Genomic DNA, 15,946 nt, shown 5'->3' with positions numbered 1-15,946 from the left:
AACTGGGGGAGACCTTCTCCGTTATGAGAGTCGCAGTCTCATTGTTTGATGTCCTATGACACACGAGGCTGTCTGGAGAATGAGTAGGATGTGAGGTTTGCTGACCTGAGCAACGGAAAACCTTTGTTCCTGTGCCTCCCTCCCCACTGCTGCCCTAGGCGATCTGATCCTGCGGAGACACACCGTACCCATGGCTGACTTCTACCGGGACCTCTTGGCCAAGTCCCTGTACAGTCGTCTGTTCAGCTTTCTGGTGAACACCATGAACTGTTACCTCCAAAGCCAAGAGGAACCCAGAAGGTAGGAGCCCCCGGATGCTGCCCCCCCACTCCTAAAGCTGCTTCGCATCCCAGCGTGGCCCGTAGTGAAACGTCACCCGAGCATTTCAGTTTCACCGGGTCACTCCACTTGAAGCGTGTTATTGATTATTCTTTAGCGTTTTGAGCCAGATGGAATGACCCTCCCATGCAGATATGCAAATGCGTCTTCCCTGCATTGAAGGCGCCTATGGCCTTTCACGCACCAAGAAGCATAAAAGCTTTAGGAACGAAGGCCGAGGGGAGTCTGAGTATCTAAAGCACTTGTGTCTGTGGAGTCACCCACGTCTTTTTTGATGGGGTCTGCAAAGCGCTCTCTTCCCGCCTCCGTGTTTCCTGGATCCTTTGACAAAGGGTCTCCGTGGTCATCACGAGGGCTCGTACCTTGCATCGTTGTTAAGCAGCCGTGTTTCGGGCTGTTTGATCATCTAAACATTGTAGGTCTCTGTCGCAGCTGTCGATGGAGAGCTGTGTTGTTAGTCCTGTCACTCAGCGTGGCCTTGAGCGAGATTGCATCAGAAGGCTTCCCACGTAGGCGCATCACTGAGTGGAACCTTCTGAGAATTTCTGTGTTGTCCACAAAGACTTCATCAGATTCCTGAAACTTGCTGCCTGTAGAGATTTCTTGGAAAACATCAGCACCAACACATGTCGATGAGAAAGTTTTAAATAAATATAGACATCTCAGGTGATGCTGAAGGTAGAGGAGCACCAACATTCTTATTAAAATGTAAAATGGACACATAAAATCCCACTGAACACAGATAACATTTTCAGTCTGTGATTTGAGGGCAGCTGTAGGGTACACCACAGTTCAGCAGAAATATATCGAGATTTCGTGTGGGGAGGAGTCTTGTTTTCACTAAGATTTCTGCTCTCTGTCGGTTAACTTGTGACTTCAGCTGTGACGGTTGCTCACAGAGTGATACTTTTGTGCTACATTAGTGCAAATTATTGGGAGGATTGCTGGCGCTGACATTGCACAAATTAATATCTAAACCCACATGTGCATAGAAACTTGGAGAAAGTATCCATCTGACATCTCAGGCTGACAGAGCCCTACATCTGTATAACTGTGAATACTTCTATGTGGTCTCGACTCTTAACACATGGAAAAAACAGACACAGACGTGGAAGGCACGCGACTCCCCCTCAGTGGCTGCGTTGCCATTGTGTCAGTGGGTAAATGTGTGATGATGGTCTTGCCTCCTAAAATTGTCTGCTAGCCAATGAGTGTAGACAGGGATGAGTGAGTACTGAGAGGTGAATGAACATCTGATCAGTGTAACTTCTACAGGGTAAAGTCTCATGTTCCATCTCCATTTCCTCCATGGGTCACTCAAATCTGAGCTTAAGTCCCCAAATACCACAAGAAAAGGTTATATTTGCAGTATTTCTCACTCATAGCAGTGCATGCAAAGCTTAAGGTTTTGCAGGTTTACAAATCCACTTTCTAAGTCACAGAAAGGTCTTGAAATTTTGGATAACCTTAAAATAGGCTTTGGCGGTTGACTGGTACCTGTTGTTTTGTAATTTAAAAAAATATTTATTTATTTGAAAGTCAGAGTTATACAGAGAGAGGAGAGGCAGAGAGATCTTCCATCCCCTGGTTCACTCCCCAGTTGGCCACAATGGCCAGAGCTGTGCCGATCTGAATCCAGGAGCCAGGAGCTTCCTCTGGGTCTCCCATGTGGGTGCAGGGGCCCAAGGACTTGGGCCATCATCTATTGCTTTCCCAGGCCATAGCAGAGAGCTGGATTGGAAGTGGAGCAGCCAGGACTTGAACCAGCGCCAAGATGGGATGCTGGCACTGTAGGTGGCAGCTTTACCACCATAGCACTGATCCCTCTTTTGTAATTTTTAATCATATTGAGAAGGATGGCATAGATAAAAAAAAAATCATATCCCTGTGGCCAAAGTTGCTGACCCTTTTACATAGACAGGATAAAGATATTTCCATGCTGCATTTTTTGATAAATTTTGCAAGAATGAATAAATGTAAATAAGGTTATTCTAACAAGTAGTAAAGAGAGAACAGGAAATCAAAGCAGGTGAAATGTTTGTTCTTGGAGTGGAGTATCTGTTTCCTGGATTATAGTAATATGGGTGCACCATGAGCAAACAAAGGCATTTGATTGTTCTACTTTCTCTACCTAGACTCTCAGTAGGTTTGCTTCCAGGTGGGTTGCAATGCAGGTGAAGCTGATAACCAGTTCATCAAGATGAGCCAAGAACGAAGCCACGTTTACCCAGCCAGAATCTCCCGTCTTCAGGGTTCATGTGTGACATTCACTGGGCCATGGCCGGCCATGGCCTGCCGAGGCCTTAACTGCTGTGCAGCTGTCCGGCCTGGGAGCTGCAGGCATGGGGAGCATTGGGGCTGCACAACTCCTTCCCTGGGCCACACAGAGGGGTGAGGATGCCTGAGACCTTGAAACACACGGGGACTTTATTCTGCTTAGTTGAAAATGATGGCGTCCAAGCAGGTGAAACGGAATGAGGATTAACAATGAGAGTTAAACAGTGCCTTGTATTGTTGAAAACTCTGCTTCCTGCCATGTGTGTGAAAATGCATTGGCCTTCACAAGAGGCCCCAGTGAATGGCTGAGAATGACACGTGCATGTTATTGTTGACGAAGAGGCCGTCCTAGGCCATCGTGGAGCGTGGGCCACAGCTGCTTCCTCTGTCCCCTTTCCAAGGCCCTTCTCTCTGTGTCACTCATCTCAAACTGAACTAGCGTTTTACCCATTTCCCAGGGCATCTCTGTGTGGCTTCAGCATCGGGGATTGCATGGCATGGTTGTCACCCCCCACCTGCCATCCCCACCTGCTGTAAGGCAGGCTACCCATGGCCAGCCCGGTGCCGTGTTTCTCTGCTGTCCCCTCCCTACCAACCACGCCCTCACCTACAGTTTGTGGCTAGCACCAGGGGTTCACATTTGTTCACTGCGGGTATAGGCATTCTGGGAGGTTACCTAGAGCACCTGTCTGTCTCTCAGCTTCATAATCCATTGAGAAGTAAGTCCTGCAGTGATAAGAGTCACACCAGCCATTCTGTGCGTGAACAGCAGGTGCCAGAGGGTACAGCTCCCACCAGGAACAAGTTGTTCTGATCATTCAGCCAGGGTCATCCTGACTCACTCACCTGCCCACGGCCCTGGAAAGCCTGCCTTGTCCAGCCTCCTCCCAACACCGCTAGAATGAGGGGCCTCCTGTGGGGCATAGGACTATGAGTCAGCATTTCTGCCCAAGGGATGGGGGCGCTGACCCAGAGCCCCTAGACTGGGCATTCTGAGGGCCCAGCTGTGCCAGCGGGCATCTGGGCTGTAGGTTTGCTATTCTGAGTGATTTCCTGTCTGTAATCTACTGTTTTTTAGGGTACAGAGCAGAACCTCTCTGTCGTGTCGAGAACTAAATGTGATATTTAATGATTTCCGAACAAAAACTAAGAAGTTGTTGAGCTTGACCTGACTTCCCTAGTATCCGTCAGCCTCGTGCCTTTGTGAATAGTCAGCTGATAGCTGATGACCTCTGTAGCTGCTAAGAAAGTCTCTGTTTCCTCCATACCGAGGTCCCAGGTGCAGATCCCTGTAACTTCGCCGCCCTGGGTGGACTCAGACACACAGACCTTCCCTTCTGCCCTGTTCTCTTCTCCGGCTGGTGAACCCAAAGGTGCACTCAGGCCCTGGGTGCTTCAGTATTGCAATCAGACCTGCTCTGCTCATTCTTCATAGGAGTGGATGTGACTGCTATCAGGGTCACTTCTACCTGGCCTGGGCACCCTGGATCGGGAAATACCAGAGTGCAGGTGTCCCCCAGCGGCTCAGGAACCCCTTCCCCATTACCACAGACCCCCACCAGGGCAGCTGAGAGAGAGCCAGCCCCTTGGTTTCTGCAACCATGAAGAGGTTTCCCTCCAGACGTATCCCCGTGTCTTGGGACATCGTCCGCATGCAGACCTGGGAGACCTGGGAGGTTCTGTGGGGACTCCTTCACCCCTCTACTCTTGCTCCTTCCCGGGGAAGTGTTTTTTTTCCCTGTTTTGGATACAGTATTCACAGTGCAGGGGCTCATCATGATGCATCTGTTATTGTTTTCACTAAGGAAGTGGAGAGCTAGGGAGACACATTCCAACGGACCCTGATCTGCAAAGGCAGCCTAGGAGGGTGACCACAGGAAATGTGTGTGTTGTGTTGTGTCCACCTTGAAAGTAAATCTGTTCACCACTCCAGAGTCCTGTGGCTGACTTGCCCCAGACTGTGGTGAAACCACTCTGTTAAAAAGTGGGGGCCGGCGCCATGGCTTAACAGGCTAATCCTCCGACTTGCGGCACCGGCACACCAGGTTCTAGTCCCGGTTGGGGCGCCGGATTCTATCCTGGTTGCCCCTCTTCCAGGCAAGCTCTCTGCTATGGCCCGGGAGTGCAGTGGAGGATGGCCCAAGTCGTTGGGCCCTGTACCCGCATGGGAGACCAGGAGAAGCACCTGGCTCCAAGCTTCGGATCAGCGCAATGCGCTGGCCGCAGTGGCCATTGGAGGGTGAACCAACGGCAAAAAGGAAGACCTTCCTCTCTGTCTCTCACTATCCACTCTGCCTGTCAAAAAAAAAAAAAAAAAAAAGTGGGATTTGCTGTTGGATGAAAACACAAATTTGTTTTAAGCTCTGCCTCCCTTTAAAATTTATTCAATATACAAATCATATTTTTCTGATCCTGATAGGAAACAATGCAGCCCCAACCCCGACTTTTTGGCTCACTCTTAAATAAGTCTTACTTCTGTAACTCCTTGGAGTCTCCAAAGGTCCAGTGTCTGAACAGAAATGACGAGTGTCCACGGGGTAGAGTCCTCCCCATCAGCCCTGCCAGAGCCCGTGGTGGCCACGGTCCCCCTTCCCAGCCGGCATGGGTGGGCCTCTGCACCCCCAGCCTGCAGACTCTGCCTCTCCTTCTCATGGGAAAACTGGGGACAGGAGCAAGGATTGGGGCCGTTTGCAGTCTTGCTGGTGTCTCGAAGCTTTCCTGGCCATGAAGATCAGGACCCCTGGCACTTTCTTTTCAGTTCTACGTAGCTCCTGGGGTGGGACCCCTTCCCCTGCAGCCTTGGCCATGTGAGCACGAGGCTCTCGCCTCTGCCTGTTGCTCCCACCTCCTGGCACCTCCCAGCATTGCAGGGGACTTGGACTCAAGGTCCACAGGCCAAGTCCCCATCCTTCCCACACAGGACTGCTCTGGGGTGAGGCCAGAGAGGGGCTTGGGAGTGGGATGTGCCTGGGGTGTTGTGGACACTTCAGCTGCTCACATTTTGTAATTGCTCCTCCCAGGGCGTGCTCTCCAACTGCACTGAGTCTGTGTGAAGGATGTCGTCTGGGTGGTTCTGAATTGAGATGAGTGTTTAGAGACTTGAAAGTATATTGATTAACAACTTACAACTTATTTTTATAAAAAAATATTAAATGTTTTTTGCAGTTCCTATAATTGGGCCTCTTTCATGATGTAGCCTGTATATCCCCGAGACTGGATTGTCAGTGTCAAATTTCGAGGTGTTATTGTTCCTGAATCGAAGCTCTCATCAGTATTTTGCTAAGGTATTGAGGCTCGGGCAGGAACAGGGCTGTGGACTCTTTGAGGTTCTTCTGCAAATGTCTTTAGGCCAGACAGCTCATAGATGGCTGACTTCAACTCCTTCTTATCATGAGTTCTGGACAGAACACACACACACACACACATACACACAAACACCCTATCTGTTACATGTGTCCATACGCACAGCCCCCATATAATGCAGTACACACGGACAAAGAGAACCCAGACCCTTTTAACCATAAGAAACACGCTACAGATAAGTAGACTTAAGCTGGAAATAAATGAGCTGAGAAAGATGACCCAGTAATTCACAGGAGAGAGACTAAGGATAAACTTCCATTGACTTGTTAAGGTTGTATTCACTCATTATGTCTGCAAGGTCTGAAATCCCATGTCTGCACGGCGTAGCTTGGCATACATACACAGCATAGTTCCAAGTGTGCACTTGGAGTTTTTGTTGGTTCTTTCCACTGAGACTTCACTCTCTAAGGTACTGTTGGGCTGTTCTATGTGCTTATCCCATCTGGATTGGCCTAACCATAAAGATTTACAAACCCCAGGGTGCATGGTGTCCAGCTTCCATGAGTCCCCCATTCTTCTAAGCCTGTCCCTATGGCACTGGGGGGTCTGAAGGTCCATCTTGTGTCCAATGTAATGGCCCTGGTTGCTGCTACGGTAACAGAGGCAGCCATGGCTGGCAAGGTGTTTTGGTTTCCATTAGGGTATTCATGGGCAAGGGAAAAGTTGTTAAAAAAAAATTGCAGATGACATGGAGGGTGGGAATCCAAGGCAGTTCTGTCTCGTCCTCTCGAGTTTGCTCAGTAATCTTGTTTGGTTTGGACAGTAGCAAATAGAGAAAACCACTTGTTCTTTGGTGATAGCAATGTCACAGTGCACCTAACACCCATCGGGTAGTAGGTTTTTTTCCCCAGATGTTTTGCTTGGGTTTGCTTTGTGCTGAGCGGACTATAGGTTTGCACAGAGCAGTTGCATGGCATGTGTCTAGCATGCCCAACAGTGTCCATTTGTAGCCTTTGATTTAGAAACACAAGGTCCCGGTAAGTTAGAAACACTGACACCTCCTAAGTAGTAGAAGTTCCCTGAGAAAAACCAGTAACATGGATGGACATTGGGTCCTGACAGTGGACATCTTGCTTGGACTAAGGAACTGGCGTCCCAGGTAGGGTGTCTGTGGAGCAGGAACCAGATGCTCTGTTAGTATGCAGGTGCCGTGGAGTGCCTGGGGATGAGTAGGGAATTGAGGGAAATGGGTGAAGGAGGAGAAAGACTGGAGTGTTAAATCTGAATGTCTTAGTGAGTGGGATGGGTTTGCTGTCCCAATGGTTGTCTGGGTTTTGTCCTTTACCCCAGAAACTGAGGTTGTTTATAAAGCTGGAACACTGGCTATCAAAGAAAACTGTCATTTGTGAAAATCTGCCAACCGTTAGAACCCGCCTCTGCTCCCAGTGTGACTGCGGTGTGGCTTTCTCTAACAGAGGGAGCAGTGAGGAAGACGGCCTTCCAGATAGAGGTTGACATCGTTTTCTCCTGGACTGATTTTCTGTTTAATTAGCCCATCGGTTCAGCGATTTAATTTCTCAGATATCACTAGGGTTTGTTACATCTTCTCCCATGCTGAGTGCTGGCTCCAGTCCTGTCTGCTCTGCTTCTGATAGAGCTTCCTGCTTATCTGCCCAGGAAGGCAGCAGAAATGACTCAGGTCCTTGTTCCCCTGTTACCCATCTGGGAGATGGAGGTCCTGTGTCCTAGCTTTGGCCTGGCCTGGACAAGGCTGTTGTGGCCATCTGGGGAGAGACCAGAGAATGGCAGATCTCGGGGCTGGCTCTGTGGTGTAGCAGGTAAAGCTGCCATCTGCAGTGCTGGCATCCCCTATGGAGGCCAGTTCGAGTCCCGGGTGCTCCAATTCTGATCAGCTCTCTGCTGTGGCCTTGGAAAGCAGTGGAAGATGGCCCAAGTGCTTGAGCCCCTGCACCCGCATAGGAGACCTGGAAGAAGCTCCTGGCTCCTGGCTTCTGATCAGCACAGCTCCAGCCATTGCGGCCATCTGGGGAGTGAACCAGCAGATGGAAGACCTCTCTCTCTCTGCCTCTCCTTTCTCTGTGTAACTCTGATTTTCAAATAAATAAATATTTTTTAAGAGAGAGAGAGAATGGCAGATCTCTTTCACCTCTGTCTTTTCCTCTGTCTCTGTCACTCTGCCTTTCAGATAAATAAATCTTTAAACAATTAAACGCATGCATTTAAGGAAAAGCAGCATTTCTGTGCATTAATTCTTGAAGTCCCAGATTATAGCAATTTCTTAATTTATTCATTAAGGAAATTCCTACATTCTGAAATACCTTCAGCTTTGATAGTATTCTTGTAGGGTTTATTTTATTTACTTAAGAAGCAGAGAGACTGAGAGAGAGAGAGAGAGAAGTTCCTTGGCTGATTCATTCTCCAGATGCCCACAGACAGGATAGGGCTGGGGCAGATTGGGCTGGGAACTCAATTTAAATCTCCCACGTGGCTGGCAGGTGGCCAAACACAGGCGCCATCATGCCTGCCTCCCTGGGTTTGCATGAGCAGGAAGCTGGAATCAGAAGCTGGTGTTAGGAATTGAACCCAGGCCCTCTGCTCTGCAACACTGGTATGTTAACCTCTGGGTTAAACGCCCACTCCTTCTGGGTAGTGTCAAGTCTATGTATTTCCCTAGTGATTTTATCATTGACTTGTTTTTAAATTAAGGAATTCATTTTTTAAACTTTATGTAAAATGTATGATTTTAAAAGTATACATAGCGAGATGCTTCATAGTAAGTAAGTAGAACTCCGTAAGTGTGTTAGTCTCTTTTGTGAGATGATTTTTATGGCTAAGCTTTTCATTGTTTGTCAAGGATCTTGTTTGTTAGGGACAGGAAGCCAAGATCTTGCTTGATAAAATGCTCAGACACCTTCCTGTTGCACTTGCAGGCGAGCCATGACGGCTTTACGATGGCATTCTATGAAGCCTTCACCCAGCAGCCAATGAGAGTCTTTGTTTCATCTCAGGACTCTTGGCTTTCCATGTGGGGGGTTTGCAGAACCTTCTGCAGGAAAGGTTACTGCTCTGGACTGTGACGCCCCTGCTGTGTTTCACGTGTGCCGTAGCAGGTGGAGACGGGTTGATAAGCTCTACACTTCGGGAAACTATTTCCTATCCAGATGTAGCCAACACTCACCCATGCATTGCGGTGCCCTGAGGCCCAGGGGTTCAGAGGCCCACAGCACCGGTACCACCCTCAGGGGTTCACCATCTTCTCATGTTTTGTAGAATACACAGGCCTGAAACTCGGATCAGGAATACATGTGTGTGTGCATGAGTAATTATGGTGTTCTCAAATTACGTAACCAAGAGGTTTTGCTGCTTTTTTTAAAAAAAAAAAAATATCAGAATCAACTTGTGATTTTTGAAAGGACTGGAATATAGCCATGGTTGTAATACATCTTTTAAAGATTTTATTTTTTTTTTTTAATTTATTTGAAAGGGAAATTTATAGAGAGGGTCAGACAGATTTTCCATCCGTTTTTTCACTCCCTAAGTACTAGGGCCATTTTTTCTTGCTTTCCCAGGCACATTGACAGGGAGGTAGATCAGAAGTGGAGCAGCCGGGACACAAACAGGCACCCCTATGGGATGCTGACGTTGCAGGCAGAAGCTTAACCTGCTGCACCCCAGCGCTGGTCCCAGTATACTGTTCTCATAAACATATAGTTTGTTTATCCTTTGGGAAGAAGTGGTTCAACCCAAGAGGGTTTATGTTGGCTCATCCTGCAAGGCCCACACTGTCGGGATGGTGGGGTGACGGCATCCAATAAGAAGCACTGGAGACAGTTTCGGTGAACATGTCCATTTATTAGAAATTAGGCACGAGCTTTTATAGGGCAGGCAAAGGGGAGTAGCTAGGTCAGGGCAACACTAATTCTATAGGATAAAGTTGACCCTGGTGCCTCTATGCCTCTCTGATCAGCTTGAAGGTCACGTAGCCCGTGTAGCCTTCCAGGTGGTCTTATGGATCCAGCCACATCTGGGAGCTGTTTATCTAGCTGAGAATTACAAGGCTCCTCAACAGGAAGTGGGGTGGGGGAAACGTGCCTGGGGCCCCTGCCGCCTGCCAGCAGTCAGGTCATATGTGGGGTGGGGGGGTGTCTCAGTGTGTTGAGCCCTGCACCAGGGTCTTTCCCAGGAGGCATGGTGTGCCGTGCCCTCTTAACCTCCTGCCTGGGCTAGGCAGGCAGTCTCCCAGCCAGGCACAGGATCACTCATAGGCTTACTGGGTGAGTTAAAAGTTTGGAGAGTGCCTGGTCAAGTCCTGGATACTTGGCTTCTTATCCAGCTCTGCTAGTGCACCTGGGCCCCTGCCGTGCACGTGGGAGACCCTGATGCAGTTTTTGGCTCCTGGCTTTGGCCTGACCCAGACCCACTTGTGGCCATTTGGTGATTAAATCAACAGATGCAAGACTTTCTCTCTGTCTCTCCCTCTTCTCCAGCCTCCCCCCAACCCCTGTCACTCTTCCTTTCAAATAAGTAAGCAACTCTTTGTCAGAAATGTTTGAGGAGTAGCCCATTCACAGAGTGGCACCTGCTCAGAACCGGGCAGGTGTGGGAGAGTTGCCCCCTCCTGGGACTGGGACATCTCCATGGCTCTGAGTCTTCCTTACAGAGGGGTCTCCTTCCGTGGCTTTAGGTGGGTGTGGGTCGTCATTCCCTCCAGCAGGGGGTGTTCCAGGTGATGCTCCCTCCACTCCCATGCAAGTGGTTGGAAAATATTTTAACCAAAAGAAGCGACATGGTATTTTTCAGAAGGTATGTGCCCACCACGGTAAGGAAGGGGGGTTGTCCGAGCATCGCCGAGCTCCAGACTCTGTGTCATTGCCTCAAGGACCCACACGTCTCCAGGCTGTGGGTGGTGAGGCACCACGGCCGTGGCAAAGCTCAGGAGTATTCACCTTAATTTACGAAGTTTGCCCTGCCACACAGCTCCCCTGACACTCCCACAGTCGCCAAGCGCACTGCACAGACCAAAGTAAGAGACAGACCAAGGAGAGAAAAACAGAGCATGAGAAAATGTCTCTAAGTCGGGTGTGTTTGTAAAACTGGGGATTAACTTTCCCAAGAAGACATCGAACAGTGCGATTCAAAATCTCGTTTCCTCTTTCCCCTGCCTACTTCTCTCTCCCTTTCCCCCACCTCTCATCTTTCTCTTATTAGATCTGTATTTCATAAATTGCTGCGAAACATTCGACAAAGGCCAGGAGATGTAATCTGTCCTCATTGAACAGACAGAAAAACAACAGTGCGACTTGCTTTTGAAGCTGCTCTTAGGCCTGCATAAGTGAATCTAATTAAACCAAATGTCTTCATTCCATGTGAGTTTCAGGTGTCTGTCTTACTGAACTGATTATGGCGATTGGAACTCACAGATGGGAATTACAAATCAAAAATGTATAAGTAGAAAGGATAAAAATCCCAAAATGTACAAATCAGTGCATAAGTAATTGTTTTGTTTAGAAAGTGACGGGGCCGGCGCCACGGCTCAATAGGCTAATCCTCTGCCTTGCGGCGCCGGCACACCGGGTTCTAGTCCCGGTCGGGGCACCGATCCTGTCCCGGTTGCCCCTCTTCCAGGCCAGCTCTCTGCTGTGGCCAGAGAGTGCAGTGGAGGATGGCCCAAGTGCTTGGGCACAGCACCCCATGGGAGACCAGGATAAGCACCTGGCTCTTGCCATCGGATCAGCGTGGTGCGCCGGCCGCAGCGCGCCTACCGCGGCGGCCATTGGAGGGTGAACCAACGGCGAAAAGGAAGACCTTCCTCTCTGTCTCTCTCTCTCACTGTCCACTCTGCCTGTCAAAAAAAAAAACAGAAAGTGACGTTTTGTGAATTACATGATTGAAAACACTTAATTCTTACCGAATGGGTTTCTATTATTACTTTTCAAGTGTTCATAAAAATGATAAAATATCTGTAGTGTGTGAGACAATGAAAATAGATTTGTCCAGTTTTTTTTTCTTTTTAATGTATAATATCCTTTATTATACAGTGGTGTTTTTCTTTTCTGAAAAAAGAGGTAATTATCAAGAGGATCACCTAGAGGTACAGCAAACCACCCGTCTGCCCACTGCCTGCGACTAGACGAACACATCTTGAGCTTTTACTCTGGATTTTTATTTAACATAAAGAAATGGACAATTGTAACCAGAAGCTGAGTTCCCTTTTGTTTTCCTATGTACAAGAGGTCTTCAACACATTCATGGGAAATACACACTATGAAGAAGCCATGCATGTATTTCAATTTTTTTTTTTTTTGTAATATAAAACTTTTCTTTCAGATCTGTTTTTCCACCGACTTCCTTTATGTCCCATCAGGCCCAGCTCTCTTCCCCACCCCAGAAACCACAAGATCCTCTCCCCTGCTCCAGACTTCCACCATTCGTTTTCATCCCTTTCACTGTTGGTTTTGCATGACCAACACAGAGCATCGGTGGGGTGTTTCCTCCTTACTCCCTCCTTAGCTCCTGGCTTTCACAGCTTCGCTGTATTGATAGGTGATTGTGAACTGCTGCGTTCTGTCTCACAGGTGAAGAAAACACCCAGCTCTCACCTGTTCCCCTGTTGAAAACACTGTCTCTGTGCCTTTTCTCCCTCAGTGATGGTGTTTCAGGCCAGTGCTTGTCTCCTGAGATACACGTGTGCAGTTTTCCCTGCTGCGTATTTAACACTGCCAGGAGGGCATTCGTATGCAGCTCCCAGGTTGCCAGCCGAGCTGCCTGTCTTCCGGCCAGGCTGTGCACAGAGGAACTGTGACCTCGGGACTTGTAGGCGTTCCTCTTCTACTCCAAGCCCATAGCTGGATATTCAATGATTGTTTATTCCTAGTGTTTCTTCACTCCCCTCCTGATTTCTAATCTGTTTAAAACTGTATCAAGAATATACTGTTTTAATTATGTAGTTCTTATACAAAGTTCTTATTTGTCTTGATTATCCTTGGATCTTTTTTTTCATATGAATTTTATAATTGCTTTGATGCTATTAAAAATTCTTTTGGGAAGTTGACTAGAAAACTATGCATGGATTAATACAGAGAATGATGGCTCTTTTAGGCTACCGATTCTTTTCTTCCCACAACTATGATCTATATTCCAATGGCTGTTCATGTATTTATTTATGCCTTAGTGTTTTTAATTTTTTACATCAATGTCTTGGACATCTTTACTTGCCTTTTTGTAGGTACTTTGGACTTTATGTTGCTATTTTTCTATTTTGTTTATTGGAATACTGAATCTTGAGTTTTCTATGTACATCTTCTATCTAGAAATCCTGCTGGCTTTCTTATTAGTTCTCATAATTTTCCTGGAGAATGTCTTACTGTATTGACATAAATTAGCACAGTTATATTTTCCTCTTCTCTTAATGTCGTTTTATTATTTTATGGCATTGGTCTGTAGTGCTGGAGCAAAGTAGATTTGTGATGACAGTACATCTTCTTTTATTGTTTCCAAATTAATGGCAACATTGCTAAATATTTGCCATGAAGCAATAGGTCTACTTCATGTTCTAGTGTACAGTCCTTGCAAAGCGTTTTCAGTTATGGATGTACACTAAATTTTATTGAGTGTTTTCCCTTATCTGTTGATAAGCATAGGAATTCTCGCCTCTTTGTTCAAATGGCAAATTGTGTGGATGTATTTCTTACAATATTGAATAACGCTTCATTGATGTAAACTCAATTTAGCCCTGATGTACTGGATTCAGGTTTTTAGTCTTTATTTAGGATGCTTGCATTTTACTAATGAGAAGAAATTCAATTTTTTTCTTTTGTACAAGTTTTGCATCAATTGTGCATTAAGGAGTAAACTGGGTTGCCTTCTTTATTTTTCTTCTCTCTAACGGAGTTTATGCTACATGAAGTTGGTATTTTCATTTGATGTCTGCTGAAATCCCCCTAGAATCTCCTAGCGGGTAGAGGAAGAATAACTTTGAGATTCTAAATATCTAATGTTCATATGTCATATTAGGTTAGTTTATTTATTTTTTTTTTGTTTCACATAAACTTTCCAGAAAATTGTCCATGTCAACTTTAAGATTTTTAATTTATTCACAAATTAACTTGTGGCTTTGTTTTATAATCTTGAAGTCTTATTGAACAACTTTTACTTTTCTGATATGATTTATGCACATTCCCCAGTGTCCTTAAGTCTTGCTTAAAACTTGCCTATTAGGGTTATGTTTTCCTGAAAATCAGATTTTGGTTTGTTGACATTTCTTGAAGATACCTTTTTGCTCATTTCTGAAGTTTTATTGCAGCCTTATTTCTACTCTCTTTGAATGTTTAGCCCTCTGCTTTTTTTCTGAATTCTTGAGTTTAGTGCCTGTTGCATATTTTCCAAGGACTTTTTTCTCTTAGTCTGTAAAATATCTTCTAAATACTTTGTAGTGCATTCCAGAAAGCTATATGTCATGCTTCCCTTGTTTAGTTCTAAATATTTTGTCTTTATGTTGTTTCAGAGACAAAATAGCCAGCAATTTGTTGGGAAAATAAGCTTGCCACGCCATGTTTTTCCCTCCTTCATCCACACTGAGGGATTTTCCCCATTAAATAATGAGATTTCTTTGACTCTTGAGTATATGAGTGACTTCTATTTCTGAGTAGATTTATTTAAATCATCGTGCTTATTACCATGACAACCAAAACTACACAATTTAGCAAATATCTGAGACAGAACCTGCTTTCTAAATAATTTTCCTTCTGCTCCACTTCCTTACCAAAACACCCATATGTATAATGATTTCCTAAAGAGCTGAAAACCTTTTCCTGGTAATTGTGCATTTGTTTTTCATTATTTTGTGAGATAATTTTTATTTTCAAATAGGAGACTCCAGAGAATCAAAAGTACTGGGGTTTTATGCAAGCATTGGGCACATAATAATACTCAAAAAATTTTAATTGCTACCTGAGAAATCTAAAGTAATAAAGATTTGCGACTCACGCTAAAAATTACCATACACTCTGGGCAACAGGGCGGCTCCATTTAAATGTTAATCCTAGCGCTTGTGATCAGCAGCTTATTGGTCCCCTAGGGAGCTTAATACTTTCACCTCCCGTCCTTGTTTTCGGAAGACAAGGAGGAAAACAGGTTGATCAGATCTGTGAGATGGGGGCATTGCAGCGGTAGCAGTAGTTGTCTCTGTGAAAAAACCATCCTGTTATTTGTAAGCGCCTTTGAGATACGCCTGGAAGAGACGCGACTGCTTCCACAGTGCTTCCACGGTGCCTGAGAACCTTCTAGCACCCAGCTTTTCAGCCCCGAGGGCAGAGGCTGAGCGCTTGTGTTCCAGAGAAAGGAGACCCATCGCGCGGCGGCCTGTCCCCACTCTCATTTCTCTTCACTTGGCCCATGTTCAAGCCCTCAAAGCCTGTCCTGGCCACAGAGTGACGGAGCCCAGGCTGACCCTGGGCTGAGCCTGGGGCGGCTGGGCCACAGGGAAGCAGGCAGCAGAGAGGAAGCACAGCAACCCGCTGGCCCCGGCCGACCCTGTCTCCCTGAAAACACCGCAATGGGTGTGTCCCTCCCCCTGTTGGGATCTTCGTAGCCTTTTTGAGTGATATTTTTCTAACGGAAGATGGTGTGCTTCCCCAGTAGAGCGATGTCTAAGTTTTTGTGTGCCTTGAGCCTTGAACTTCTCTGTCTTCACCTGCTGTCTTGCTAAATACACATTTCCAGCCTGGCTGCGTGGTGGCTGCCGGTGTGATACGTGGAGAAGGTGCCGTCTTTTGGGTTATTATTTATGGACTATTACCGACGAGACAGCCAGGGACAGAGCTGTGGAGGACTGCAGTTTATAGCAACATTAGCTACAAACATTAGGCGCTGTTGTCTTCCTTTTTCAAATAAAGAACCTGGGAACCAGAAAAGTTAAGTAAACGACCCAGTCACACAGCAAGGAGGTTACCTTCCTCTGTCCCACTACAGTGAACATGTTACTGCGTCAGGTGACTTAGAGCATCAT

The 15,946-nt window shown here is 46.6% G+C and overlaps 1 protein-coding gene across 1 annotated transcript in view; it reads left to right on the top strand.

Moving 5' to 3' along the window:
- The window catches only part of MYO16 (myosin XVI), a 514,229-nt gene that overhangs the window by 273,021 nt on the left and 225,262 nt on the right, over positions 1-15,946 (top strand). Inside the window, exon 19 of the mRNA XM_062195254.1 lies at positions 159-300. Within this exon, the coding sequence (XP_062051238.1) occupies positions 159-300 (142 nt within the window). The remainder of the gene's footprint in view (positions 1-158; positions 301-15,946) is intronic.

The sequence above is a fragment of the Lepus europaeus genome, chromosome 6, assembly GCF_033115175.1.
Source record: "Lepus europaeus isolate LE1 chromosome 6, mLepTim1.pri, whole genome shotgun sequence".
Classification (NCBI taxonomy): domain Eukaryota; kingdom Metazoa; phylum Chordata; class Mammalia; order Lagomorpha; family Leporidae; genus Lepus; species Lepus europaeus.
Note: the sequence above shows the minus strand (reverse complement) of the source record. Positions and strands in the feature narration are given on the sequence as shown.